At 59.2% G+C, this 26,701-nt stretch overlaps 1 protein-coding gene and 2 pseudogenes across 1 annotated transcript; all 3 read right to left on the bottom strand.

Annotated features, from left to right (window-relative positions):
* Nucleotides 1-4,154: 4,154 nt before the first annotated feature.
* LOC141476074 (uncharacterized) lies at nt 4,155-5,780 on the bottom strand (annotated as a pseudogene).
* Nucleotides 5,781-9,115: 3,335 nt separating this feature from the next.
* On the bottom strand, nt 9,116-11,849 carry LOC141476073 (PHD finger protein 1-like). The gene is made up of 9 exons (XM_074164690.1): nt 11,715-11,849; nt 11,531-11,612; nt 11,328-11,423; nt 11,171-11,256; nt 10,916-11,064; nt 10,643-10,823; nt 10,468-10,535; nt 9,466-9,600; nt 9,116-9,152 (listed from the first exon to the last, which is right to left on the bottom strand). Exons 1-9 carry the CDS (start codon nt 11,847-11,849, stop codon nt 9,116-9,118), a joined length of 969 nt encoding a protein of 322 aa, XP_074020791.1.
* A 2,656-nt stretch (nt 11,850-14,505) lies between these two features.
* LOC141476072 (carboxy-terminal kinesin 2-like) overlaps nt 14,506-26,701 on the bottom strand; it is a 13,603-nt pseudogene continuing 1,407 nt past the window's right edge.

Genomic DNA, 26,701 nt, shown 5'->3' with positions numbered 1-26,701 from the left:
ACGTATGTAAAAGGTTGTTAGACCAAGTGTTATCATTCAAGAAGACAGAGTAACTTGCTGCAGAAATTAATTAGAATTCAGTGTGTCAGACTAGTAAGGTTTCTTTCAGAGGATCACACAAATAGCCATAGGGAAAATAATTCCGTATGGGTTACAACTGGGCTTAGACACCAACCCTTCCCCCGCCCCCCGATAACAAAAGCATTAGAAGAGAAAGAGGAATTGAGTTTTGCCCATCTCTCATGTAAGATTTAGACAAGAAGTAGATAGAAGCAGAGTGGAAGGCAGATGCAGGCTGGTGGGTTCAATGCAAAGGCTTTGGACAAACCTAGAAAGAAGTATTTCCAAATGATGTCAACCGGGATTCAGGCAACTCAAAAAGATTTAAGGTTTTATATTTCTCTGTTCTTACACGTGTCTCTTCCGGCTTTTGCTTTCTACTCCATTTTCTTGAGTTCAGGGTATTTAAACGGTCGTTGCGTAAATCTGTAGAAGTTATTAGCACTTCTTTAAACATTTAAACTTTGCAGTTTTTCTACCTCAAAAGCAGCAAGCTCAAAAAATAGGATAGCTACCCAACTCCAATCTAGTACATTACCGCTCCTGCAGTAATTATATTTTCATTAACAGCCTTTATCTTGATGTAGCACAACAAAGCCGAGTTCCATCCTCTTTCCCAAGGTCGAAACGATGCACAACCCAAGCACTAAAAATAATAATTGTGTGAGCCGATGCAGGCAGGACGCAGGAACAACCACAAAAACACAGATTAAAGGCAAAGAACAAATTTAACCTCGGCACCTCATGGATCGGGGAATCTCTGAGGCAGTCCCCGGGCAGAGGAAGGCAAGCAGGGGATGCAGGAGCAAGATGATGAGGGGCCTGGAGCACCTCTCTGATGAGGAAAGGCTGAGGGACTTGGGTCTTTTTAGTCTGGAGAAGAGAAGACTGAGGGGGGATCTGATCAACGCCTATAAATACTTAAAGGGTGGGTGTCAGGAGGACGGGACCAGTCTTTTTTCAGTGGTGCCCAGGGACAGGACAAGAGGAAACGGGCACAAACTTGAATTTAAGAAGTTCCACCTAAACACGAGGAGGAACTTCTTTCCTGTGAGGGTGGCAGAGCTCTGGAACAGGCTGCCCAGGGAGGTGGTGGAGTCTCCTTCTCTGGAGACGTTCAAACCCCACCTGGACACCTTCCTCTGGGACCTGCTCTGGCAGGGTGTTGGAGGAGATGATCTCCAGAGGTCCCTTGCAACCCCATGTGATTCTGTGATTCCATAATGTGGTGATACCATGGGCAGTTTTGCCCAGGGACTTACAGAAGTCGCTTTTGATGAATCTGGTTTTCAGGAATCCTTTCGTACATCATGCCACTGCCTTTAGATACATTCAGCACAGGGAGCTCTCGAGGTTTCATCTGTAGGACACGCAGGACCTGGCAACGGGGTGTTCCTGCCCAGGGTCTGAGCTGGGAGCCGTGATTTGCTGCGGTCCATTCCCTGTGAGTGTCACTCTGAACTTCCTGAAAGATCTAGAAACACCAGTGGTGTCCCCCGGGGCTGGGTGCTGGGGCCAGTTCTCTTCAACATCTTCATCGATGATCTGCAGGAGGGGATTGAGTGCTCCCTCAAGCACTTCAGAGACGACACCAAGCTGGGTGGGATGTTGATCTGCTGGAGGGCAGGAAGGCTTTGCAGAGGGATCTGGACAGACTGGATCGATGGGCCGAGACCAATGGGATGAGGTTCCACAAGGCCAAGTGCCGGGTCCTGCCCTTGGGTCACACCAATCCCATGGATGCTCCAGGCTGGGGCAGAGCGGCTGGAGCTGCCCCAAGGAAAAGGACCTGGGGGTGTTGGTCGACTGTGGGCTGAACATGAGCCAGCAGCGTGCCCAGGTGGCCAAGGAGGCCAGCAGCCTGTGTCAGGAACAGCGTGGTGAGTAGGACTCGGGAGGTGACCGTCCCCCTGTACTGGGCACTGGGGAGGTCCCACCTCAAGGGCTGTGTCCGGTTTTGGGCCCCTCACCACAAAAAAAGACCTTGAGGTGCTGGAGCGGGTCCAGAGAAGGGCAACGGAGCTGGTGAGGGGTCTGGAGACCTTCTGAGGAACAGCCGAAGGAGCTGTGGGTATTCAGTCTGGAGAAGAGGAGGCTGAGGGGAGACCTTCTCGCTCGCTCCAACTCCCTGAAAGGCGGGTGTAGCCAGGGGGGGTGTGTCGGTCTCTTCTCCCAAGGAACAGGCGATGGGACGAGAGGAGACGGCCTCAAGTTGCACCAGGGGAGGTTCAGATTGGATATTGGGAACATTTTTTCCATGGAAAGTGTTATGAAGCCTTGGAATGGGCTGCCCAGGGAAGGCGTGGAGGCACCATCCCTGGAGGGATTCAAAAGCCCGGTTGAGATGGTGCTTAGAGACATGGGTCAGTGATGGCTTTTATCAGCGTTGGGTTCATGGTTGGAGCAGATGATCCCACAGGTCCCTTCCGACCCCGACAATCCCATGGTTCTATGATTGTGTCACCTCCATTGGTCAAACCAGGAGTCGAGAGGGACCCTTCACCCGGCTTCTCCCGTCCTTCTCTCCTACTCCTCTCCTTTGGTCTGTTGCCACCTGCCAGAATTTTAAGGTAAAAATAGTCCCTTCAAGTAAAGGGACATCAGGCCCAGTAAGAACTGCTCCCCCTAAATTAATGAACCCCTCCCCTCCTTTAATTAGTTACCCCCCTGTCATTAATTGCATCCCCCCCCAGCGGCGGTGTCGGGCAAGGAACAATCCTGCTGCGTCTGCTCCGGCCGAGCCCTGAACCCCGAAAACCTCCCGGTTCGCTGCGAGAAGTGCGGCCATGGTGAGTGCGCCCTGTAAGGACCCGACAGAAAGACTGATAGGACGAGGAGGACCTTCAGGATCTTTTTGCCGAAAGCGTAATGACCATCCTGATTGAGAGAACCCCCACTCAATTTGCACAGGATCCGTGGGATATACAGGGCCAAGTGCCTGGTGATTCGCTGCTTCATGTATTAAAAGCTGCAAAGCTTCTTCACGAATGGGGTCCAGTCCCAAGACACACCTGTTCTCAGTAAGTCATACAAAGGTCTGGCAATGATAGAAAAGTCTGGGATATGTTTTCTCCAAAACACGAGCAATCCCAACACATGCTGCAACTCTTTCTTTGATCCGGGCATTTTTCCCTGGTCTAGCGTGGTAAGAGTATCTTTAGGAATGCAGGTCATTCCTCCTTTCCACAAGATTCCTAAGAATTTAACCTCGTTGGAGGGGGCTTGAACCTTTTCAGGTGGAATCTTTAATCCTAAGCTCTCCAAATGGACAATAATGTCATTTTGTGTTTTTTGAGCCTTTTCTGTCTGATTTCCTCCTATTAGCACATCATCGATGTATTGGTAAATTCTGACTCCTTCTTCTAGCGGGATCAGTTCAAGTTCTTTTGCTAAAGCATGGTGGGCTAATGCGGGAGAATGCTTGTACCCTCGAAACGATCCTGGTCCTCAGGTTGCAGAGGGACCATTGAAAACATATCCTTAACATCGATAGTTGCCATAACAGGGTGAGCTCGCTCCTGGGTAGTAGCTGTGAGGTCAGCTGGTTTTGGCACTGCAGCTGTTAATGGACCAGTATTTGCATTTACTCTTGGATAATCTACAGTCAATCTCCATTTGCCATTTGGCTTTCGGACTGGCCGTACCGGGGAATTAAAAGGAGAGTGAGTAGGACCGACAGCTCCTTGTTCCCTTAAGTCCTCTAACAGTGGGGCTATTCCCTCTCGTGCCCCGAGGGGTTTGATGTTTGTTATTTTCAAGGGGGGAAGTGGGGGTGCGGTTTGTAAAAGTCGCACCTCCACTGCACCAAAAGACCAGCTCCCTCCCCCTGTGTCCGTCCACTTTCTATCTTTCAAGACACCCAGCCCTAAGAGGTTAAGTGGGAATGGTCCGACAACCATTGGTGTTAAAACGGTTGTTTCCTCTCCCGGCAGTGTCCAGTTAACTGTGGCTAATGATTGTGCTTGTACATTGCCGACCGCATCAGCTACAACAACCCTCGCTTCCGTACTGAAATGCCACTACGGGACGCATCCTCAGTTCTCAAGGCTGAAATTCGAGCTCCAGTATCTACCAAAAATGTAATTGGCATTTTCTTAGGTCCTACAAAACAGGTAATCATAACATCTCCTCGCTGGTTCATAGGGAGCTGTCTGATACGTAGCCAGGCCCCTCCGCTCCTCCGCCCGCTGTTGAGAAGCGGAGCAGTGAGTTTCCCGCAGATTCCTGCTGGAGAGATCGAAAGCGGGGGGGCAGCGGAGACTCGGGGTAGAATTGCCCGGCGTCTTTGTCCAGCTTGAAGTTAAATTTTGGGGAGCCACAGGTTTCTCGGGCCACTCCTTAACCAGTTTTTCTAGCGTGTCAGTTGGTAACCCATCCATCAGATCTCGGGGAGTACCTTTCTGCCATCCCATAGTCCACAAGGTATTTCGCCTCTTGGATATCTCCCTCCCGCCACTGACCCATTGTTTTTTCTCTGGCTCTGGCAGCCGGAGGGGTTTCTAGCTCTGTCTGTCTTAACCCTTTCGAGTCTGGTTTGGCAGAGGGGACACTAACAGGACCATATTTTCACCCGTAGTTAATTAATTCTTGGGCAACTTCTCCCCATGTCCACGCCCTCCGGTTTGGATCTCTGTGATCGGGGGGTGCTCTTTCTTCCCCTTCCTCTGCTGCAGCTGCCTCACCTCGGCACGCTGCCCTAATGGTTCCTCGCAGCTGTGTACCGATTGGTTTCAAAGAGCCAGGGAGTCCTCTTATCGGCGGTGCCGTTCATTCGGGGTCTACTGGCAGCATCACGGGGGATTCTCGTTGGAGTCTAAGCTCATGGTTGGACATCATTTGCAGGCAAACCCCTTTTTGCACACTTTCCACTATCTGATCGACCGACCCGGAGATAGCAAGGGGGTCTCCTCCTTCTGAAGGACTGAGACCTCCAGCCCAATAGGCTGCTTTTTGAGTTAGGGACCAGGGAGCCCGGTGGTGGCCAGTAGTTAAGAACATTCCAGGGGCCCAATATCCTTCAGCTTCCTTCTCACTTAACAGTACCTGATCTCCACCCGATGAGGACACTCTCCACACATACTCTGTGTCTGACTCCCTGGGAGCACGGCTAAATTCTTTCTTTAGTTTAGCTAAATTCCACAGCGGAGTAAGGCATTTCCTTAATGGTAAGTTGAGGGGCAGCATTTTGACCATCGTCAAACTCATACTCCACTTTGACAAGAGGCCTGGAGCGAACAAGGAGGGGCTTTCCCCTCGTCCAATTTAGCTTTCGCTTCGCCTAATTCTGTGCTGGGGTATAAGGGATCTCTTCTGCTCCCGTCCGCAAGGAGTTGTTCTTTAAGGGCGGACTGCAAACAACTCGCCTGAGCTCGCTCTTGATCTCACTGCCCCTTTAACTCCTCCACTCCTCCTTGCAAAGATGATTGTACCAGAGTCTGCAGAGACTATACAATTTGAGACTCGGCGCCGCGTCGCTGATCCCGAGCTTCTACGGCAGCAACTAAACTAGCACCCAGAACGGCACATAGAATAGATTGCCCTTTTCCAAAGCAAAGTCTGGCATCCCTTTGTAAGGCGCTGATTCGATCGGAAACACTCTGCAGATTATGCCAATTATCTCGTGCCCAATCACTACCCGGTACTGAAGGGCGCGCATTATGTTTTTCCAAAAGATCAGACAAAACATCTCGCCCCGAAGGGGGTGAGAGGCTCTCGCTCATATTTACTCAACAACAACAAAAAAAATCAAAACTCAAATCTGGTTTTCAACAACAAAGGTCGGGGGCAGTCACTCGGAGAGGTCGCACATAGCACACTAAACAATTCAACACAGATTCCCACCCCCTTATGTCTCCGAGAGGCACACACGTATGTTCACAGACCACTAACAGTCAATAAACAAATCCAAAAATAAACTCCTACTGTTCACAAAAACTTCAGCACTTCTCCAATACACACAATGAGCAAATAGTAAAAACAGCACTCCCAGTCCCCAGAATCCTATCCCACCTTCGTCACCAGTAATATGTTAGGTCCCGGTCTGATTTTTTTGTCCGGGAGGGGGTTCAAAATGATTCCGGGGGCGTGATTGAGACACAAATGAGGTCTGATGCTCTTTACTGTAGTTTTATTTTTGGTACCTAAAAAATGATGCCAAATGGCAATAGAGAAAAGGCAGAGGGAGAGGAAAGGAGGAAAGGAGAAGCAGAATTTGGGAGAGCTGCAAGACAAGAAATAGTCTATCACCACCACGATGGTGGGTCCACAGGACGGCTCGATGATCCTCCGGAGTCACCGGCGTCGCATTGATCCGCGATTCTCAGGCCTTGGCAAGGGTGAGGGTGGGTGGTGGGGAGGGGTCCCCCATTGCAGTGGGGCACAACGGTCATTTATAGTCCCTGTCGACCCATAGCAGGGCCCATCGATGTGACAGTCACCTGTGCTCATCCCATCGGTGTCCCACACAGTCACTGCATGAGCCCCCCCTCGCCTCTGCTAAACGAGAAGGCAAAATCTGGAAAAACCGTGCAGTTGCATTGCAGATAAAAACCGACCAAAAAGTAGAATCATAGAATCACCCAGGTTGGAAGGGACCTTCAAGGTCATCTAGTCCAACCATCAACCTAACTCTGACAAAAAAAACCATCACTAAACCATGTCCCCCAGCACCATGTCAACCCGTCTTTTGAACACCTCCAGGGATGGTGCCTCAGCCCCTTCCCTGGGCAGCCCATTCCAAGGCTTGATAACCCTTTCAGTGTCAAAATTTTTCCTAATGTCCAGTCTGAACCTCCCCTGGGGCAACTTGAGGCCGTTTCCTCTTGTCCCATCGCCTGTGACTTGGGAGCAGAGACCGAACCCCCCCGGCTACACCCTCCTTTCAGGGAGCTGTAGAGAGCGAGAAGGTCTCCCCTCAGCCTCCTTTTCTCCAGGCTGAACGCCCCCAGCTCCCTCAGCCGCTCCTCACAGGACTTGTTCTCCAGACCCCTCACCAGCTCCGTTGCCCTTCTCTGGACCCGCTCCAGCCCCTCAATGTCTTTTTTGTGGTAGGGGACCCAAAACCGGACACAGCCCTCGAGGTGGGGCCTCACCAGTGCCGATCTCAGAAGAATTTGGGCAAGGCAAGGAAGGAAAACATTCTGTTTCTCTGGGGCGATGGGAGCATCGGGGTGACATCCGAGGCATCCTTCTTGTGGGCAGCGACAGGCCAGCCCTGGTCTCTGCGGTTCAGTGTCACCATCTGCAGTGACTTCACCGAGTGCCAGCATGGAGCTTGGTGTGAAGAGGTTCTACCTCGGGTACAGAAGCAGCAGAGGACATGTTTTTCCACTGAAAACATCTTGCTGAACCTGAAATCAATTAGGAACGTGGGGCATTTTTTTGGTTTGTTTTGTCTATAGCCCGGGATAAAAAATTTGTGGACGTTTAGAAAGCTGTTATTTTGGTGTGAATAATTATCCAAAGCTCTTTATCTACCTCCCAGCGCCACTGAGAATTGTTCTTACGCATAATGTTTTCTGGTTGCAGGGAAACTTGGAGCCCTTATGTGATAACGGGGAAGTTGAATTATTCCTTCAATCTTTGTTTTGTAAAACAAAACCGAATCGGGTTGTTTCATGTAACAAACCTACAGCTTCTCAAAACACTGCAATCTGTGGTTGTACAGCCGCAGGTTTAAAGCCAAAGAATCTCAGTTTAGAATTGTAGTTACATAAATTTGGAGAGGAATGCTTCAGTAATTGAGTTTCAGTGTATGAATTCTTAAGTAATACTTCGGAAAGTGAATTTGTGAGTTTACCCCATCCTAAAGAACCCAAAGCTGACAAATTAAAACCGAGCAAGCTGCAGGAGAACAGAATCTGGTGCCCTTCCTTCATAGCTAAAATAAACTTTCATCTTTTTCTTTTGTAAGCTGATGACATGCAATCGCCTTCACTCCTCATTTCTGTGGGTCTTACAGGAAAGTCGTTTATGGCCCTGAACTCCAGCTTATCTATTTTGTGGCAATTTGTACACATGTAATTCTGGGTCAAAGTTGCTGTTTAACTGAATTAGCTTTTCCCACACCTAGTGAGTTTGATAACTTTTCTAGACTGAGATTCTGTCTCTTCTTGATTAGGAAATGAAAGCTGAAACAAGACATACTGTATAGTCTCACAGGAGTCCTTTAGAGCCTCCGGGATCGTGAGGGCTTCATTGAACATGACGAATCAGAATTAGGTCTTTCTTGATAAGCTCCGCCAGAATACTTGGAGTAGATTGCTTCTTGATGTCCTCCCGACCCCAGGAACATTACCTTTGTATATTAAAACATTCTGAAAAACAAGGCACACGGGATACATATGTCACAGACTTTATTAAAACTATCCGTAACGGCTCTTCTCTGGACCGGTCTCCGAGGAGCTGATTGGGAACCTCCCTCTTACAAGTCCCTTACAAGCACAGGGAACTGTTGTCTTCCTGGGGGTGTTGGTGGACAGCCGGCTGAACATGAGCCAGAAGTGTGCCCAGGTGGCCAAGAAGGCCAACGGCATCCTGGCCTGTCTCAGGAACAGCGTGGCCAGCAGGAGCAGGGCAGTGATGGTGCCTCTGTCCTGGGCACTGGTGAGGCCTCACCTCGAGGGCTGTGTTCAGTTCTGGGCCCCTCACTCCAGGAAGGACATTGAGCTGCTGGAGCGTGGCCAGAGGAGAGCCACCAAGCTGGTGAGGGGTCTGGAGAACAAGTCACACGAGGAGAGGCTGAGGGAACTGGGCATGTTTAGTTTGGAGAAGAGGAGGCTGAGGGGAGACCTCATTGATCTCTACAGCTCCCTGAAAGGAGGGTGTAGAGAGGTGGGTGTTGGCCTCTTCTCCCAAGGGAATAATGACAGGAGCAGAGGAGATGGTCTGAAGTTGGTGGCAGGCCCCCCCCCCAGGCCCCCCACCAAGACACTCGGAACCCCCCCAGTCCTCCTACAGCCCCCCCAGCCCCCCCAACCCCCAGAGCCCCCCCCAATCCTCCTACAGCCCCCCCCAGGCCCCCTGACTCCCCCCAAACCTGGGGGGGCAGCGGGCATCAGTGCGTCGGAAGTTGTAGGAGCTGCCGGGGGGCCCTGGGGAGGGGTAAAAATTGGGGGCAGTGAGGGGGGGCACCCCTAAAATATCGGGGTGCTAGTTTAGGGAAGGGGGGGGGGGCTCACCTGCGGGCGGCGGGGGGGCGGGCGGCGGCGGGACCCCCCCCGGCCCTGCCCTGAAGGGAAGCTGTAAGAGACCCTCCGTATCCTGCCCGGGTTTTGGGGGGGCCCCCCCGGGCGGGGGGGTACAGGGGGGAGGTTTGGGGGTGCAGGGGGGAGGTTGGGGGGGGGAACCCCCAGAGCCCCCCCCCCGCCGTTACCTATTGGGCGGAGGGCGGCCGGGGCCGCTCACCTGCTGTCGGTGAGCGGGGAGGGGGGGGCGGCAGGGGGGGGCCCCCCCAGGAAAGCGGGGGGCAGCGGGGGGGGCGCCCGCGTGTGCAGCCCAAAGAGCCCCTTGCGCTTCTTCATCTCCCGGCCCGAGATGAACCTGGGAGGAGAGGGGGGGTCGAGGGGGGGGGCTGCTGGGGTGGGCTGAGAGATCAACCTGGGGGGGGAGGATGGGGTGGGGGGGGGCTGTGGGGGGGCTTTGGGGTGGTTTCGGGGGGGGGTCTTTTAGGGGGTTGGGAGGGGCTGGGGGCTTGGAGGGGGGGCTTCGGAGCTTTGGGGGGGGCTTTGAGATGAACCTGGGGGGAGAGGGGGGGGCTGCGGGGGCTGAGAGATGAACCTGGGGGGGGGAGGAGGGGTTTGAGGGGATCTGGGGGGGGTTAAGGGGGGGTCTTTTAGGGGCTTGGGGGAGCTGGGGGCTTGGGGGGGAGGCATTGAGATGAACCAAGGGGGAGAGGGGGGGCTGAGAGATGAACCTGGGGGGGGAGAGGGGGGGTTGGGGGGGAGGGGCGCTTCTGGAGAGGGCTGGGGGGGGGGCCTGATGGGGGGGCCTTGGGTTTGGGGGGAGGGTCTTGTGGGGGTCTGGAGGGGGCTCTGGGGTGGTTTGGGGGAGGGGGGGGGCTTTTGGGGGGGCTGAGAGATGAACCTGGGGAGGAGGAAGGGTTTGGGGAGGGGGCTGGGGGGGGCCTTTGGGGTGGTTTGGAGGGGTCGGGGGGGGTCTTTTAGGGGGTCTGGTAGGGGCTGGGGGCTTGGAGGGGGGGCTTTGGGGGGGGCTCTGAGATGAACCTGGGGGGAGAGGGGGGGGCTGGGGGGGCTGAGAAGCGAACATGGGGGCAGGGGTCTGGGGGGCTTTGGGGGGGGTTCGTGGGGGGCTGGGGGCATTCAGGGGCATCAGGAAGGATTTAGGGGTGCTGGGGGGGTGGGGGGGTCAGGAGGGGTTTGGGGGTTCGGGGGGGGGGGAGGCACCCACCTGTCCTTGTGGGCGCTGAGAGACCCCAGCAGCTGCCCGTAGCGCTCCCCTTTGGGGGTCTCGGCGAGCTGCGGGGGGGGGGGGGTTGCAGGGGCGTAGGGGGGGTGAGACCACCCCTCCCCGACCCCCCCCGACCCCCGCCCGTGGTTTTTGGGGTGCGGGCCCCCCCCCGTACCGGCCCCAGCAGCAGCGCGTCCCAGTTGGCGCTGGCGAAGGGCAGGATCTCCCGCTCCAGGTCGAATCGGACCCCCCGGACCCACCGGTCCCCGTAGAGCAGGGGTTTGCTCAGACACTGGGTACAGGCTTCGTGGAACCACTGGGCGCAGCCCCGGCACTGCAGCATCTTCAGGTTCCACCTGGGGGGGGGATTAATTAATTAATTAATTTAAGGGGGGGGGGCACCCCGAAATTGCAAAGCGGGGGGGGGTAGGGGGGGGTCTGTACTCACTCGCCGGGCCCCCCGCAGTAGCAGTAGCACTGCTGGCGGTTGGCGAGGTGGGGGGGGTCCCACTCCAGGGTCTTCAGCTGGTAGGGCAGCACCGCCTTCATGCTGAGCATCGCCTTGGCTTGGGGGCCCTTCTTCAGCGCCCCCCCCCTCTGCGGGGACAAGGAAGGGGGGGGGGAGGGAAATGAAGGGGAGGGGGCGTCCCGTGTGGTGCCCCCCCCCCAAACACCCCTCGCCCCCCCCCTCGTTGGGGCTCACCTTGGTGGCCACGGCGAAGACGCAGCGGCGGCACATCCAGGGTCCGGCGGGGTGGGCGGCGGGGAGGTGGCACTGCTGGTGGTAGGCTTTGGGGGGGGGGCTGTTACATTTTGGGGGGGGGTGTCCCCGGAATAGGTGCGGGGGGGGGCACACTCACCATGGCCGCACTTCTCGCAGCGAACCAGGAGGTTTTCGGGGTTCAGGGCTCGGCCGGAGCAGACGCAGCAGGATTGTTCCTCACCCGGCACTGCCACTAGCGGGGGGGGGGGGGCAATTAACAACGGGGGGGTAATTAATTAAAGGAGAGGGGGGGGTTCATTAATTAAAGGAAGGTTCATTAATTTAGGAGGAGGCTCTTACCGGGGCTGATGTCTTTCCAAAGGACGAGGAATTGGGAATTATCCTCGAATTGCACCAGGCAGCCCCGGCGCCCTGTGTCCACCTTGGGGGGGGGGGGGGGGGCAAAAAAAAAAAGGGGGGGGGGTGTTAAAATGAGAGGGGCCATTTGGGGGGAGGGGGGCATTTAGGGGGGTCGGGCACCCACCTTTTTGATGGTGCCCAGGTAGAGGAGCCCGTCCGTCCAACGGGCCAGAACGTCCTGGCCCTCCCAAAAGCGGGGGGCGGCTGGGGGGGGGCAGCGGGGGGCGCGGCTGGGGGGGGGCCCCGCCTCGCTCGCCATCACATCCTGGGTGCCTGTTGGGGGGGGGGGGTTGGAGCTGGGTGACCCCCAGCTAGGGACACCCCCCCCCAAAAATGCATCGGAGGAGAGGGATTGGGGGGGGCAGGATTTACCACCCCCCCCCCCAAAGGAATGGGGCTGGGAGGGGCTCCCAGTTTGGGGGGGGGAGCATGCTGGGATGGGGGGAGGGTCCCAGTTTGGGGGGGTCCCAGCCTGGGTGGCTCATGCAGGATTGGGCGGGGTTCCCACTTTGGGGGGGTCTCGGACTGGGGGGGCTCAGGGAAGAATGGGAGGGGCTCCCAGTTTGGAGGGGGTGTCTTGGATTGGAGGGGGCTCCCAGTTTGGGGGGGTGCCAGTTTTAGGGGGGGGGGCATGCTGGGATGGGGGCAGGGTCCCAGTTTGGGGGGGTCCCAGTTTGGGGTGGCTTGCAGTGGGGGCAGGGGGAGGGGCATGCTGGGACGTGGGGGCTCCCAGTTGGGGGGGGTCCCAATCTGGGGGTGCTCACGCAGGGGATTGGGGGGGGGGCAGGATTTGGGGGGACCCCCCCCAAAGGAATGGGGCTGAGGGGGGGTGCCAATTTGAGGAGGGGTCCAGATCTTGGGGGAGGGGGGCTCATGGAGTAATAGGCGGGGCTTCCAGTTTGGGGGGGCCCATGCAGGACTGGGGGGGGTCCCACTTTGGGGGGGTCTCGGACTGGGGGGGCTCAGGGAAGAACGGGAGGGGCTCCCAGTTTGGAGGGGGTGTCTTGGATTGGAGGGGGCTCCCAGTTTGGGGGGGGGGGTGTCCCAGCCTGGGGGGGGTCATGGAGGAATGGGGGAGGGGGCAGGTTCCCAATCGGAGGGGGTCTCGGTCCGGGGGGGGCTCACACAGCGATGGGGGGGTCCCGGTTTGCGGGCGGGGGTGGGGTGCGTTTTGAGTGCTCCCGGTTTGGGGGGGCCCCTCCCAGGCTGGGGGGTGTGTCCCGGATTGGGGGGGGTGTCCCGGTTTAGTGGGGTCCCGTTTCGGGAGGAGCTCCCCGGGTTTGGGGGGGGGGAGATGTATCCCGCTCGGGGGGGTCCCGATTTGGGGGGCGGGGGGGCTGTCCCGGTTGGGGGGGGGGGTGTCCCGGTCGGGGGGGGCTCACGCAGGCAGCGAGGCGGTCCCGTCCAGGGAGGTCGCCTCCCCAGCCCCCCTGCCCCGGGGGGGGGGTTGGCACCGGGGGGGTCCCGGCGGGGCGCGGGGTGTCCCGGGGTCCCGGCCCCCCCCCCTTACCGGCGGCGGCGGGGCCGAGCGGGGGGGACAGGGGGGGCGCGGAGGGACGGCGGCACCGGTCCCCCCCCCCCCACCCCGGGGACCCCCGCGGGCACCAGCCCCGGGGCGGGGGAGGGGGAACCCGGGGCTGCTCCGGCGCTGCCCCCCCCCCCCTCACGGCGCTGCCCCCCCCGCCCCGTTCCCCCTCCCCGAACTGCCCCGGCCCCCCCCTACCCCGGGGCTGCCCCGGCCCCGCCCCCGCCGCGCAGGCCCCGCCCCCAACTCACCCCCGGGGCTCGGCTTGTGCCCCCCAGCTCCAGGCCCCGCCCCCGCCGCGCTGACCACGCCCCTCTCTCCGCCCCCACCGCCCATTCCCCGGCCGCTCCGCCAAAATCAGACCACGCCTCCCTCCAGCAAGTCCCGCCTATCTCTCCGCCCCCAACGGCTCCGCGCCCCGCTGCTCCGCCAGCCCCAGGCCCCGCCCCGTCGCCCAAGCCACGCCTATCTCCACGCCCCGCGCCGGCAGTCGGGCCTGGCGGGAGCGGCCCGTGCGGCATCACGTGACGCAAAAGGAGGGGCAGCCTCTGGCAGCCGATTGGCTGGGCGAGGCGGCGAGAGAGCGGCGATTGGCGGAGAGCCGCGCGCGGGGGCGGGGCGGGGCGGGGCGGGGCGGTGCCGGGCTATTCAAAGGGGCGCGGGGCGCGGCGGGTGCCGCTTTCTTCCCGCGGGCCGGTGCGTGGAGCCCCCGACAGGAGACCGGCCCCCGCCGGGGAGAAGGTGGCGGCGCCCGAGCGGAAACGGGTCCAGACCGCGGGGGACGACGGCTGCGCCCCGCTCCTGCCCCTTAGCGTGGGGGCGGCGGGCAGGGCAGGTAACGGGGAACTGGGGGGAGGAGTAGGGACTGGGGCTGGGGGGGGCGACTGGGGAGGGGAGTAGGGACTGGGGCTGGGGGGGGGGAATTGGGGAGGGGAGTAGGGACTGGGGCTGGGGGAGTGGCACTGGTCCCAGTACCATACTGGGAGCCCACCCTCCCTCCCTCCATGTCCCTTCCCCCGTGTCCCTCCCCAGCCCCTCAACTGGCCGCTGCAGCCGCCGCCAATTATTAAATCCAATTATTAAATCCAATTATTAAATCCAATTATTAAATCCAATTATTAAATCCAATTATTAAATCCAATTATTAAATCCAATTATTAAATCCAATTATTAAATCCAATTATTAAATCCAATTATTAAATCCAATTATTAAATCCAATTATTAAATCCAATTATTAAATCCAATTATTAAATCCAATTATTAAATCCAATTATTTCAGATCAGCGCTCGGTGGCGGCAGCAGCGGTCCCCTCGCGGGGCGCCGCCATTTTCCCCCGGGACACGTGAACGCGAACAACCAATCAGCGATGGGGCAGGAAGTGGCGGGGGTTACTTCCGGTTGGGGTGGGCCGTGCCCACCACGCACTGGTTCACCTGAGGGAGGGGGAAGGGGGGGGTGTTGTGGGACCCCCCCAAAACGGCCCTTAGACACCCCCCCCTCTCTAACACCTGCCCCTTCTCCAACAGCTCCAACCTCACCCAAATCTACCCCCGCCCTCCCAAAATAGCCCCCCCCCAAATCTACCCCTTTTCCCCCCAAAACAGCCCCCCCTTGACTCCCCCCCACCCAAACAGTTCACCCCCAAATCTGCCCCAGTCCCCCCAGTTACACTCCTCTGCCCCCCCAACCATCCTCCCCCTTCCCAAATCATCCATCCCCCCAAAGCCATATTAATGCCCACCCCCCCCGAAAATTTCCCCATTGCTTGTTTCCCAAATTATCCTTGAGCTCCCCCCCCTCCCCCCCTCCATCCAAACCTCCCCCCCCCGCCTTGCTGGCGAAGCGCAGGGAGTTGAGGGTCTCGGAGAAGTTCTCCTCCAGGGGGGAGATGTTCACAAACATGAGCCTGGGGGAAGTCGCGGGGGTGTGGGGTGTCAAAGGGGCCCCCCCAAACCTCCCCCACCCCCCAATAACCCCAAACACCCTCCAGACCCCCCCAAACCACCTCCCCACCCCCCACAAACCCCCCCAACAACCCCTAGCCACAAAGAACCCCCAAGCACCCCCACCCCCAAAACTCCCCCCAGCCTCCCCAGGCCCCCCCAAACCTCCCTCAACCCTCCCACCCCCCAACCCGCTCTGGCCCCCCCCAAACCTCCCCCCCCTCACATCTTGGCGGAGCCCCCCAGGGAGTTCTGCAGCAGGTAGGTCAGTTTGCTGTTGCGATAGGGAATGTGGGGCTCCTGTGGGGACAGCGGGGGTTCGGGGGGGGGGGCCCTGAGGAACCCCCAAACCCCAGGCCCCACCCCCCCATCCCCAGTGCCCCCCCCTGACCCTCAGGGCCCTCCCCCACCCCCCCAATACCTTGTTGGAGAGGGCCATGAGGACGTGCCCCAGGGTGGGCAGGCTGGCATCAATGGGGGTCCTGAGGAACCCCCCAACCACCAGTGGCCCCCCCGATCCCCAGGGCCCCCCTGTGCCCCCCCCAACCTCCTCACAACCTCCAGGGCCCCCTTGTGCCCCCCCCCCGCCTCCCCCTTTGTTGGAGAGGGCCATGAGGAGAGGCCCCAGGGCTGGCATTGATGGGGTCCTGAGGAACCCCCAGTGCCCCCCCCCGCAAGCCCCAGGGGCCCCCCTGTGCACCCCCCCAGGCCCCCTACCTTGTTGGAGAGGGCCATGATGACGTGCCCCAGGGCGGACAGGCTGGCGTTGATGGCCTGGGTCTCCCGCAGCCGCTCCCCCTGCGACAGCGACTTCTCCAGCCGCTCGCTACCCGCCAGGTCCACCAGGCTCAGCACAGCTGGGGGCACCCCAGAAAGGGGGGGGAGAAGGGGTCACCCCAAAGCTGGGGCCACAGAGGGAGCCCCCCCAAAAAGGGGGGGAGTCCCAAAAGGGCTCAGCCTAAACTGGGGGCTCTAAACCTGTGGCCCCCAAAGGGGGGACCCCGAAAGGGCTCAACCCTGATCGTGGCCCCAAACTTGTGGCCCGGGAGGGGGCGGGGGGGGCCCAAACCAGTGGCCGTAAACTGGGTGACCCCTAAAATGTCACCCCAAACTGGTGGTCCCTAAAGGGTTGCCTATAGAGAGTGTCCCCGAAGGCTCCCCCTATAGAGCCTATATTTTTTTTTTTAACTCACTTCCCAGCCCTTTTCCCCCAGTTCCTGGGCTCCCTGGAAAAGCTGCCGCACGGCGCGAGGGATCACCCCCCTGCTCTGCTCGTCCGCCCCTCCGGCCCCTCCATTGTGTAGGTCTTTCCGCTCCCCGTCTGCCCGTAGGCGAAGATGCAGACGTGGTACCCGTCCAGCGCTGACTGTGGGGGGAGGGGAGGTGGCAAGAGAGGTGAGGAGGGGGCTGTTTGCCATTTTCGGGGGGGGTGGTGGGGGTTCAGGGGGAGATTTCGAGGGGAGGGGGGAATCTGGGACCTGCACCAGCAGCGCGATCTCCTGCTGGGAGGCAGCCGGGGGGAAGACGCGGTCGAAGCTGAAGTCGTAGCGTACGTCGCCTCGGGACTCGCGCCCCAGATGAGACTTTTTCTGGGGGGAAAAAGGGGTTTTTTTGAGGGGTCCCCAACTCCATCCTCGGGTCCCCTGGGTGAGCAGGAGCTGGAAAGCCCCCCTTTTGTCCTTAAAAAACTCATTTGGCCTGGAGAGCACCAGCACAGTGTTGTCCTCAGGGGGGAACTGGAGATGCTCCAGCCCCCTCTGGTGCTCCTGCTCCTCGGGCAACACCGGCCGCACACGGCAAAAGACACGGATGTTGTGTCTTTTTTTTTATTTTTCTCCTCATTTTGCTGGAGGAAAGCAGGGAGATCTCCCCCCTCCGTGACCCACCTCCCTTTCCTGCAGCGCGGCCGCCAGCGCCCTGGCCTGCCCTTCGGCCTCGGCCACCGCTCGCCCCCCTTCCTCCACCTCCTCCTTCAGACGCCGCTTGTCCTCTGCCAAGCGCTGCGCCTCCCTCCGCCGGGTCCCAGCTCCGTCTGCCGCTGCCGCGGGTTCTGGTTCTCCCGCTCCAGCCCCCGCCTTGCCATCACACCCCGCAACGCGAGGAACCCGGCCCTCACCGCCCCCATCTTCCCCCCGCGCTCCTTCAAACCGCCCCGCCCCGCCCCCCAGCGCGGCTCTCCGCCAATCGCGGCTCTCCCGCCGCCCCACCCAGCCAATCGGCTGCCAGAGGAGAGACCGCCCCTCCCGTGCGTCACCTGCCTGAGCCCCCCCCCCCCGAAAGGTGTCTGCCTGACGGGCCACGGCGGGCCTCGGGCTGTGCTGCGGGGCTCTTGTGCTTCCTCAACATTATTTTCCACTTTCTGTGGAAAAATTGTTCCCAATATCCAATCTGAACCTCCCCTGGTGCAACTTGAGGCCGTCTCCTCTCGTCCCATCGCCTGTTCCTTGGGAGAAGAGACCGACACCCCCCCCCCGGCTACACCCGCCTTTCAGGGAGTTGGAGCGAGCGAGAAGGTCTCCCCTCAGCCTCCTCTTCTCCAGACTGAACACCCACAGCTCCTTCGGCTGTTCCTCAGAAGGTCTCCAGACCCCTCACCAGCTCCGTTGCCCTTCTCTGGACCCGCTCCAGCACCTCAAGGTCTTTTTTTGTGGTGAGGGGCCCAAAACCGGACACAGCCCTTGAGGTGGGACCTCCCCAGTGCCCAGTACAGGGGGACGGTCACCTCCCGAGTCCTACTCACCACGCTGTTCCTGACACAGGCTGCTGGCCTCCTTGGCCACCTGGGCACGCTGCTGGCTCATGTTCAGCCCACAGTCGACCAACACCCTCAGGTCCTCTTCCTTGGGGCAGCTCCAGCCGCTCTGCCCCAGCCTGGAGCATCCATGGGATTGGTGTGACCCAAGGGCAGGACCCGGCACTTGGCCTTGTGGAACCTCATCCCATTGGCCTCGGCCCATCGATCCAGCCTGTCCAGATCCCTCTGCAAAGCCTTCCTGCCCTCCAGCAGATCAACATCCCACCCAGCTTGGTGCCGTCTCTGAAGTGCTTGAGGGAGCACTCAATCCCCTCCTGCAGATCATCGATGAAGATGTTGAAGAGAACCGGCCCCAGCACCCAGCCCCGGGGGACACCACTGGTGTTTCTAGATCTTTCAGGAAGTTCAGAGTGACACTCACAGGGAATGGACCGCAGCAAATCACGGCTCCCAGCTCAGACCCCGGGCAGGAACACCCCGTTGCCAGGTCCTGCGTGTCCTACAGATGAAACCTCGAGAGCTCCCTGTGCTGAATGTGTCTAAAGGCAGCGGCATGATGTACGAAAGGATTCCTGAAAACCAGATTCATCAAAAGCGACTTCTGTAAGTCCCTGGGCAAAACTGCCCACGGTGTCACCACATTATGGAATCACAGAATCACACGGGGTTGCAAGGGACCTCTGGAGATCATCTCCTCCAACCCCCTGCCAGAGCAGGTCCACCCAGAGCAGGTCCCAGAGGAAGGTGTCCAGGTGGGGTTTGAATGTCTCCAGAGAAGGAGACTCCACCACCTCCCTGGGCAGCCTGTCCCAGGGCTCTGCCACCCTCCCAGGAAAGAAGTTCCTCCTCGTGTTTAGGTGGAACTTCTTATATTCAAGTTTGTGCCCGTTTCCTCTTGTCCTGTCCCTGGGCACCACTGAAAAAAGACCGGCCCCGTCCTCCCGACACCCACCCTTTAAGTATTTATAGGCGTTGATCAGATCCCCCCTCAGTCTTCTCTTCTCCAGACTAAAAAGACCCAAGTCCCTCAGCCTTTCCTCATCAGAGAGGTGCTCCAGGCCCCTCATCATCTTGCTCCTGCATCCCCTGCTTGCCTTCCTCTGCCCGGGGACTGCCTCAGAGATTCCCCGATCCATGAGGTGCCGAGGTTAAATTTGTTCTTTGCCTTTAAGCTGTGTTTTTGTGGTTGTTCCTGCGTCCTGCCTGCATCAGCTCACACAATTATTATTTTTAGTGCTTGGGTTGTGCATCGTTTCGACCTTGGGAAAGAGGATGGAACTCGGCTTTGTTGTGCTACATCAAGATAAAGGCTGTTAATGAAAATATAATTACTGCAGGAGCGGTAATGTACTAGATTGGAGTTGGGTAGCTATCCTATTTTTTGAGCTTGCTGCTTTTGAAGTAGAAAAACTGCAAAGTTTAAACGTTTAAAGAAGTCCCTCAGCCTTTCCTCATCAGAGAGATGCTCCAGGCCCCTCAGCATCTTTGTAGCCCTCTGCTGTACCCTCTCCAGCAGTTCCCTGTCCTTCTTGAACAGGGGAGCCCAGAACTGGTCCCAGTGCTCCAGACGGGGCCTCCCCAGGGCAGAGGAGAGGGGGAGGATGACCTCTCTCCACCTGCTGGTCACGCTCTTCCTGATGACCCCCAGGATGCCATTGGCCTTCTTGGCCACAAGGGCCCATTGCTGGCTCACGGCCATCCTGTTTTCCACCAGGACCTCCATGATTTCTGAATGATTCAGATGATTGCTGACCCTCCCCCAGGCTTCACCTTGAGCTTCTGCATGACATGGTGGAGGCGGCACCGCTCCATAGAATCATAGAATTTCCAGCTCCAGCTCCAGCCCGTGGAACCACTCCTGCTGATGTCCCAACTGCTGCTGCCCCTGGGAAGCCCCAGACTGGACTCAGCGACAAGTGGGAACCGGATTCCAGCTCTGGGGTCAGGAAGGCACGGATCGGGATCAAAGGCAGATGAACAGACAGGGTCCTCCTCGGACGTCGGCCATTGGAGAAAGAGCTGACCCTTTGATCCCTCAGCTTTTATCCTGAGCGTGGGGCAGATGGGATGGAACACCCCCTTGGTCAGTCTGGGGTCACCTCTCCTGTCCCCCTCCTCCCTGGGAGTGGGACCCTTCCACGCTTTTTCCCGCTTCTGACCCTCCAATGGGGCCAATGACGAAATGGGATGCCCTTGGTTGTGACAGCAATAAGTGGAAGCAGGAGCCTCTCTGCTCCTCGGCCCTTGGCGTGACGCACAGACCTTGCTCCGGGCGCTCCAAGAACCAGCGGTTTTCTCCACAAGACACTGTTAATTTCAGAGAGTCGGAAGAGGCCGAGTTGAGAAGTAAAATTACTGACCAGGAAGTTGGTTCTGTTTTGCCTCAAACCGGGCCATCAGTGCAAAAAACCATCTTTTTTTCCTACTTTTTCTGGAGGAAAGCAGGAAGAACTCCCGCCCCGTGACACACATCCCTCTCCTGCAGCGCAGCCGCCAGCTCCCTCCTTGCGTTCCTCCAGCCGCTTCTCCTTTGCCAAACTTTCAGCCTCCCTCCGCCAGGTCACCAGCTCCAGCTCCAGGCTCCTGGGGGGGGGACACGACACCCCGATTGCTGGGGGGACTCATCTCAGACAGAGGGCCTCCCACTTCCCCCGCTCCAGCCCCACCGTCGCTCCCCGGCTGTCCCTCAGCGCAGCCCACGGGTCTGTCACCTGCCCTTTCAGGTACCAGGGGGCACTTGGGGCGGGGGGCGGCAGCTGGTGCTGCTGGTGGGGCACCTGTGGGGACACTGGGGGGATTAGGGCTCTGGAAGGTTTGGGGAGGCACAGGGGGGCTGTAGGAGGACTGGGGGCGTTCTGAGGTACTGAGGGGGGGTCTCAGTTTGGGTTGAGGGGCTTGGGGAGGGGCTGGGAGTTGGGAGGCTGTTTTTGGATGGGAGGGTTGTGGGTTTTTGGAGAGGCCAGGCCCTCCCCATTTTAACACCCACCCCTCCGCATCCCCCCCCATCCGGATGTTTGCCTCCTTCCACCCCTCAGGCCGGGGGTGCTTTGGGGGTACCCCAAACTCACCACCTCCTGGTCCCCATCCTCCTGCGCTCTGCACCCCAAAACACCCCCATGCTCCATGGGCTCTGCACCCCCACATTTATTCAGCTGTGTTGAAGTTGCCTTGGGGGGGTGTGGAGGGAAGCACCTGTTTTGGGGACAGAAATGCCTATTTGGGCACCAGCACAGTGTTGTCCTTGGGGGGAACTGGAGATGCTCCAGCCCCCTCTGGTGCTCCTGCTCCTCGGGCAACACCGGCCGCACACGGCAAAAGACACGGATGTTGCCCTGCAGAAGGGGAAGAGCCGTGATTTTGGAGGTACGGGGCGGGGGATTCAGATGATTTCCCACCCCCCCCCCAGACCCCCTCCCGGCTTCACCTTGAGCTCCTGGACCAGATTATGGAGACGACGACGCTCCATCTCCTGCCCGTGGAGCTGCTCCCCCTGCTGCTCCACCTTCTGCTTCTGGGCGGCTGCCTCCAGTCGCAGCTCGGCTGCCAGCGCTGCCTCCGCCCGCAGGTGCCCCTCTGTCACCTGCAGCTGGACCTGGGGGGGGAGGAGAACAGCCCTCGGTTAACACAGGAGGGGGAAAGACTGGCTCCGCAGGGGTGGAAAAGCAGCCCTGGTTGGGGGGACGCACACACACAGAAACCAGCCTCGACTGTGGGGTGCTGAGACAGCCCCGCTCCCGGGTGGCGCTTTGGGGCTGAGAGCAATCGGAGCAGAAAACCACCTTTTTTTTTATTTTTCTCCTCATTTTGCTGGAGGAAAGCAGGGAGATCTCCCCCCTCTGTGACCCACCTCCCTTTCCTGCAGCGCGGCCGCCAGCGCCCTGGCCTGCCCTTCGGCCTCGGCCACCGCTCGCCCCCCTTCCTCCACCTCCTCCTCCAGACGCCGCTTGTCCTCTGCCAAGCGCTGCGCCTCCCTCCGCCATTGATCTCTCTCATCCCGGCAGCTCGTCAGCTCCTTCTCCGTGCTCCTGGGGGACACGCACACCTCGTGTTAGGGGGGGGAAGTGACACCCCAATTCCCGGGGTGGGGGGCGGGGGGGGTCTCACTCCAGGCGGAGGGTGAGGAGGGTCCCCTGCTGCTGCTGTTCCTGCAGCTCCTTCTCCTGCTGCTCCAGGCGCTGGCGCAGCTCCTGGACCTGCTGCTCCAGCCCCGCTCTCACCCGGCGGCTGTCCCCCAGCGCAGCCCGCAGGTCTGACACCTGCCCCTTCAGGTCCCAGGGGGGGCGCTTGGGGCGGGGGGCGGCGGCTGGTGCTGCTGGTGGGGCACCTGTGGGGACACTGGGGGGATTAGGGCTCTGGAAGGTTTGGGGAGGCACAGGGGGGCTGTAGGAGGACTGGGGGCGTTCTGAGGTACTGAGGGGGGGTCTCAGTTTGGGTTGAGGGGCTTGGGGAGGGGCTGGGAGTTGGGAGGCTGTTTTTGGATGGGAGGGTTGTGGGTTTTTGGAGAGGCCAGGCCCTCCCCATTTTAACACCCACCCCTCCGCATCCCCCCCCATCCGGATGTTTGCCTCCTTCCACCCCTCAGGCCGGGGGTGCTTTGGGGGTACCCCAAACTCACCACCTCCTGGTCCCCATCCTCCTGCGCTCTGCACCCCAAAACACCCCCATGCTCCATGGGCTCTGCACCCCCACATTTATTCAGCTGTGTTGAAGTTGCCTTGGGGGGGTGTGGAGGGAAGCACCTGTTTTGGGGACAGAAATGCCTATTTGGGCACCAGCACAGTGTTGTCCTTGGGGGGAACTGGAGATGCTCCAGCCCCCTCTGGTGCTCCTGCTCCTCGGGCAACACCGGCCGCACACGGCAAAAGACACGGATGTTGTGTCTTTTTTTTTAATTGTCTCCTCATTTTGCTGGAGGAAAGCAGGGAGATCTCCCCCCTCCGTGACCCACCTCCCTTTCCTGCAGCGCGGCCGCCAGCGCCCTGGCCTGCCCTTCGGCCTCGGCCACCGCTCGCCCCCCTTCCTCCACCTCCTCCTTCAGACGCCGCTTGTCCTCTGCCAAGCGCTGCGCCTCCCTCCGCCGGGTCCCAGCTCCGTCTGCCGCTGCCGCGGGTTCTGGTTCTCCCGCTCCAGCCCCCGCCTTGCCATCACACCCCGCAACGCGAGGAACCCGGCCCTCACCGCCCCCATCTTCCCCCCGCGCTCCTTCAAACCGCCCCGCCCCGCCCCCCAGCGCGGCTCTCCGCCAATCGCGGCTCTCCCGCCGCCCCACCCAGCCAATCGGCTGCCAGAGGAGAGACCGCCCCTCCCGTGCGTCACCTGCCTGAGCCCCCCCCACCTGAGCCCCCCCCCCCCCGAAAGGTGTCTGCCTGACGGGCCACGGCGGGCCTCGGGCTGTGCTGCGGGGCTCTTGTGCTTCCTCAACATTATTTTCCACTTTCTGTGGAAAAATTGTTCCCAATATCCAATCTGAACCTCCCCTGGTGCAACTTGAGGCCGTCTCCTCTCGTCCCATCGCCTGTTCCTTGGGAGAAGAGACCGACACCCCCCCCCCGGCTACACCCGCCTTTCAGGGAGTTGGAGCGAGCGAGAAGGTCTCCCCTCAGCCTCCTCTTCTCCAGACTGAACACCCACAGCTCCTTCGGCTGTTCCTCAGAAGGTCTCCAGACCCCTCACCAGCTCCGTTGCCCTTCTCTGGACCCGCTCCAGCACCTCAAGGTCTTTTTTTGTGGTGAGGGGCCCAAAACCGGACACAGCCCTTGAGGTGGGACCTCCCCAGTGCCCAGTACAGGGGGACGGTCACCTCCCGAGTCCTACTCACCACGCTGTTCCTGACACAGGCTGCTGGCCTCCTTGGCCACCTGGGCACGCTGCTGGCTCATGTTCAGCCCACAGTCGACCAACACCCTCAGGTCCTCTTCCTTGGGGCAGCTCCAGCCGCTCTGCCCCAGCCTGGAGCATCCATGGGATTGGTGTGACCCAAGGGCAGGACCCGGCACTTGGCCTTGTGGAACCTCATCCCATTGGCCTCGGCCCATCGATCCAGCCTGTCCAGATCCCTCTGCAAAGCCTTCCTGCCCTCCAGCAGATCAACATCCCACCCAGCTTGGTGCCGTCTCTGAAGTGCTTGAGGGAGCACTCAATCCCCTCCTGCAGATCATCGATGAAGATGTTGAAGAGAACCGGCCCCAGCACCCAGCCCCGGGGGACACCACTGGTGTTTCTAGATCTTTCAGGAAGTTCAGAGTGACACTCACAGGGAATGGACCGCAGCAAATCACGGCTCCCAGCTCAGACCCCGGGCAGGAACACCCCGTTGCCAGGTCCTGCGTGTCCTACAGATGAAACCTCGAGAGCTCCCTGTGCTGAATGTGTCTAAAGGCAGCGGCATGATGTACGAAAGGATTCCTGAAAACCAGATTCATCAAAAGCGACTTCTGTAAGTCCCTGGGCAAAACTGCCCACGGTGTCACCACATTATGGAATCACAGAATCACACGGGGTTGCAAGGGACCTCTGGAGATCATCTCCTCCAACCCCCTGCCAGAGCAGGTCCACCCAGAGCAGGTCCCAGAGGAAGGTGTCCAGGTGGGGTTTGAATGTCTCCAGAGAAGGAGACTCCACCACCTCCCTGGGCAGCCTGTCCCAGGGCTCTGCCAGCCTCCCAGGAAAGAAGTTCCTCCTCGTGTTTAGGTGGAACTTCTTATATTCAAGTTTGTGCCCGTTTCCTCTTGTCCTGTCCCTGGGCACCACTGAAAAAAGACCGGCCCCGTCCTCCCGACACCCACCCTTTAAGTATTTATAGGCGTTGATCAGATCCCCCCTCAGTCTTCTCTTCTCCAGACTAAAAAGACCCAAGTCCCTCAGCCTTTCCTCATCAGAGAGGTGCTCCAGGCCCCTCATCATCTTGCTCCTGCATCCCCTGCTTGCCTTCCTCTGCCCGGGGACTGCCTCAGAGATTCCCCGATCCATGAGGTGCCGAGGTTAAATTTGTTCTTTGCCTTTAAGCTGTGTTTTTGTGGTTGTTCCTGCGTCCTGCCTGCATCAGCTCACACAATTATTATTTTTAGTGCTTGGGTTGTGCATCGTTTCGACCTTGGGAAAGAGGATGGAACTCGGCTTTGTTGTGCTACATCAAGATAAAGGCTGTTAATGAAAATATAATTACTGCAGGAGCGGTAATGTACTAGATTGGAGTTGGGTAGCTATCCTATTTTTTGAGCTTGCTGCTTTTGAAGTAGAAAAACTGCAAAGTTTAAACGTTTAAAGAAGTCCCTCAGCCTTTCCTCATCAGAGAGATGCTCCAGGCCCCTCAGCATCTTTGTAGCCCTCTGCTGTACCCTCTCCAGCAGTTCCCTGTCCTTCTTGAACAGGGGAGCCCAGAACTGGTCCCAGTGCTCCAGACGGGGCCTCCCCAGGGCAGAGGAGAGGGGGAGGATGACCTCTCTCCACCTGCTGGTCACGCTCTTCCTGATGACCCCCAGGATGCCATTGGCCTTCTTGGCCACAAGGGCCCATTGCTGGCTCACGGCCATCCTGTTTTCCACCAGGACCTCCATGATTTCTGAATGATTCAGATGATTGCTGACCCTCCCCCAGGCTTCACCTTGAGCTTCTGCATGACATGGTGGAGGCGGCACCGCTCCATAGAATCATAGAATTTCCAGCTCCAGCTCCAGCCCGTGGAACCACTCCTGCTGATGTCCCAACTGCTGCTGCCCCTGGGAAGCCCCAGACTGGACTCAGCGACAAGTGGGAACCGGATTCCAGCTCTGGGGTCAGGAAGGCACGGATCGGGATCAAAGGCAGATGAACAGACAGGGTCCTCCTCGGACGTCGGCCATTGGAGAAAGAGCTGACCCTTTGATCCCTCAGCTTTTATCCTGAGCGTGGGGCAGATGGGATGGAACACCCCCTTGGTCAGTCTGGGGTCACCTCTCCTGTCCCCCTCCTCCCTGGGAGTGGGACCCTTCCACGCTTTTTCCCGCTTCTGACCCTCCAATGGGGCCAATGACGAAATGGGATGCCCTTGGTTGTGACAGCAATAAGTGGAAGCAGGAGCCTCTCTGCTCCTCGGCCCTTGGCGTGACGCACAGACCTTGCTCCGGGCGCTCCAAGAACCAGCGGTTTTCTCCACAAGACACTGTTAATTTCAGAGAGTCGGAAGAGGCCGAGTTGAGAAGTAAAATTACTGACCAGGAAGTTGGTTCTGTTTTGCCTCAAACCGGGCCATCAGTGCAAAAAACCATCTTTTTTTCCTACTTTTTCTGGAGGAAAGCAGGAAGAACTCCCGCCCCGTGACACACATCCCTCTCCTGCAGCGCAGCCGCCAGCTCCCTCCTTGCGTTCCTCCAGCCGCTTCTCCTTTGCCAAACTTTCAGCCTCCCTCCGCCAGGTCACCAGCTCCAGCTCCAGGCTCCTGGGGGGGGGACACGACACCCCGATTGCTGGGGGGACTCATCTCAGACAGAGGGCCTCCCACTTCCCCCGCTCCAGCCCCACCGTCGCTCCCCGGCTGTCCCTCAGCGCAGCCCACGGGTCTGTCACCTGCCCTTTCAGGTACCAGGGGGCACTTGGGGCGGGGGGCGGCAGCTGGTGCTGCTGGTGGGGCACCTGTGGGGACACTGGGGGGATTAGGGCTCTGGAAGGTTTGGGGAGGCACAGGGGGGCTGTAGGAGGACTGGGGGCGTTCTGAGGTACTGAGGGGGGGTCTCAGTTTGGGTTGAGGGGCTTGGGGAGGGGCTGGGAGTTGGGAGGCTGTTTTTGGATGGGAGGGTTGTGGGTTTTTGGAGAGGCCAGGCCCTCCCCATTTTAACACCCACCCCTCCGCATCCCCCCCCATCCGGATGTTCGCCTCCTTCCACCCCTCAGGCCGGGGGTGCTTTGGGG

This window comes from Numenius arquata, chromosome 28 (assembly GCF_964106895.1).
Source record: "Numenius arquata chromosome 28, bNumArq3.hap1.1, whole genome shotgun sequence".
Lineage (NCBI taxonomy): Eukaryota > Metazoa > Chordata > Aves > Charadriiformes > Scolopacidae > Numenius > Numenius arquata.
The sequence above is the reverse complement of the archived record's forward strand: the minus strand, read 5'-3'. Positions and strand labels throughout refer to the sequence as shown.

Bases quoted from the DNA above. Each gene is read 5' to 3' on its own strand.
- LOC141476073 (XM_074164690.1), bottom strand. From the start codon at position 11,849: ATGGCGAGCGAGGCGGGGCCCCCCCCCAGCCGCGCCCCCCGCTGCCCC. The intron at 11,613-11,714 runs GTGGGTGCCCGA...CCCCCCCCCAAG, and splicing joins ACCTGGGCACCATCAAAAAG to GTGGACACAGGGCGCCGGGG. The intron at 9,153-9,465 runs GTGAGCGGCCCC...ACCCCTCCCCAG, and splicing joins TCCCCGCTCACCGACAGCAG to GGCCCCCCGGCAGCTCCTAC.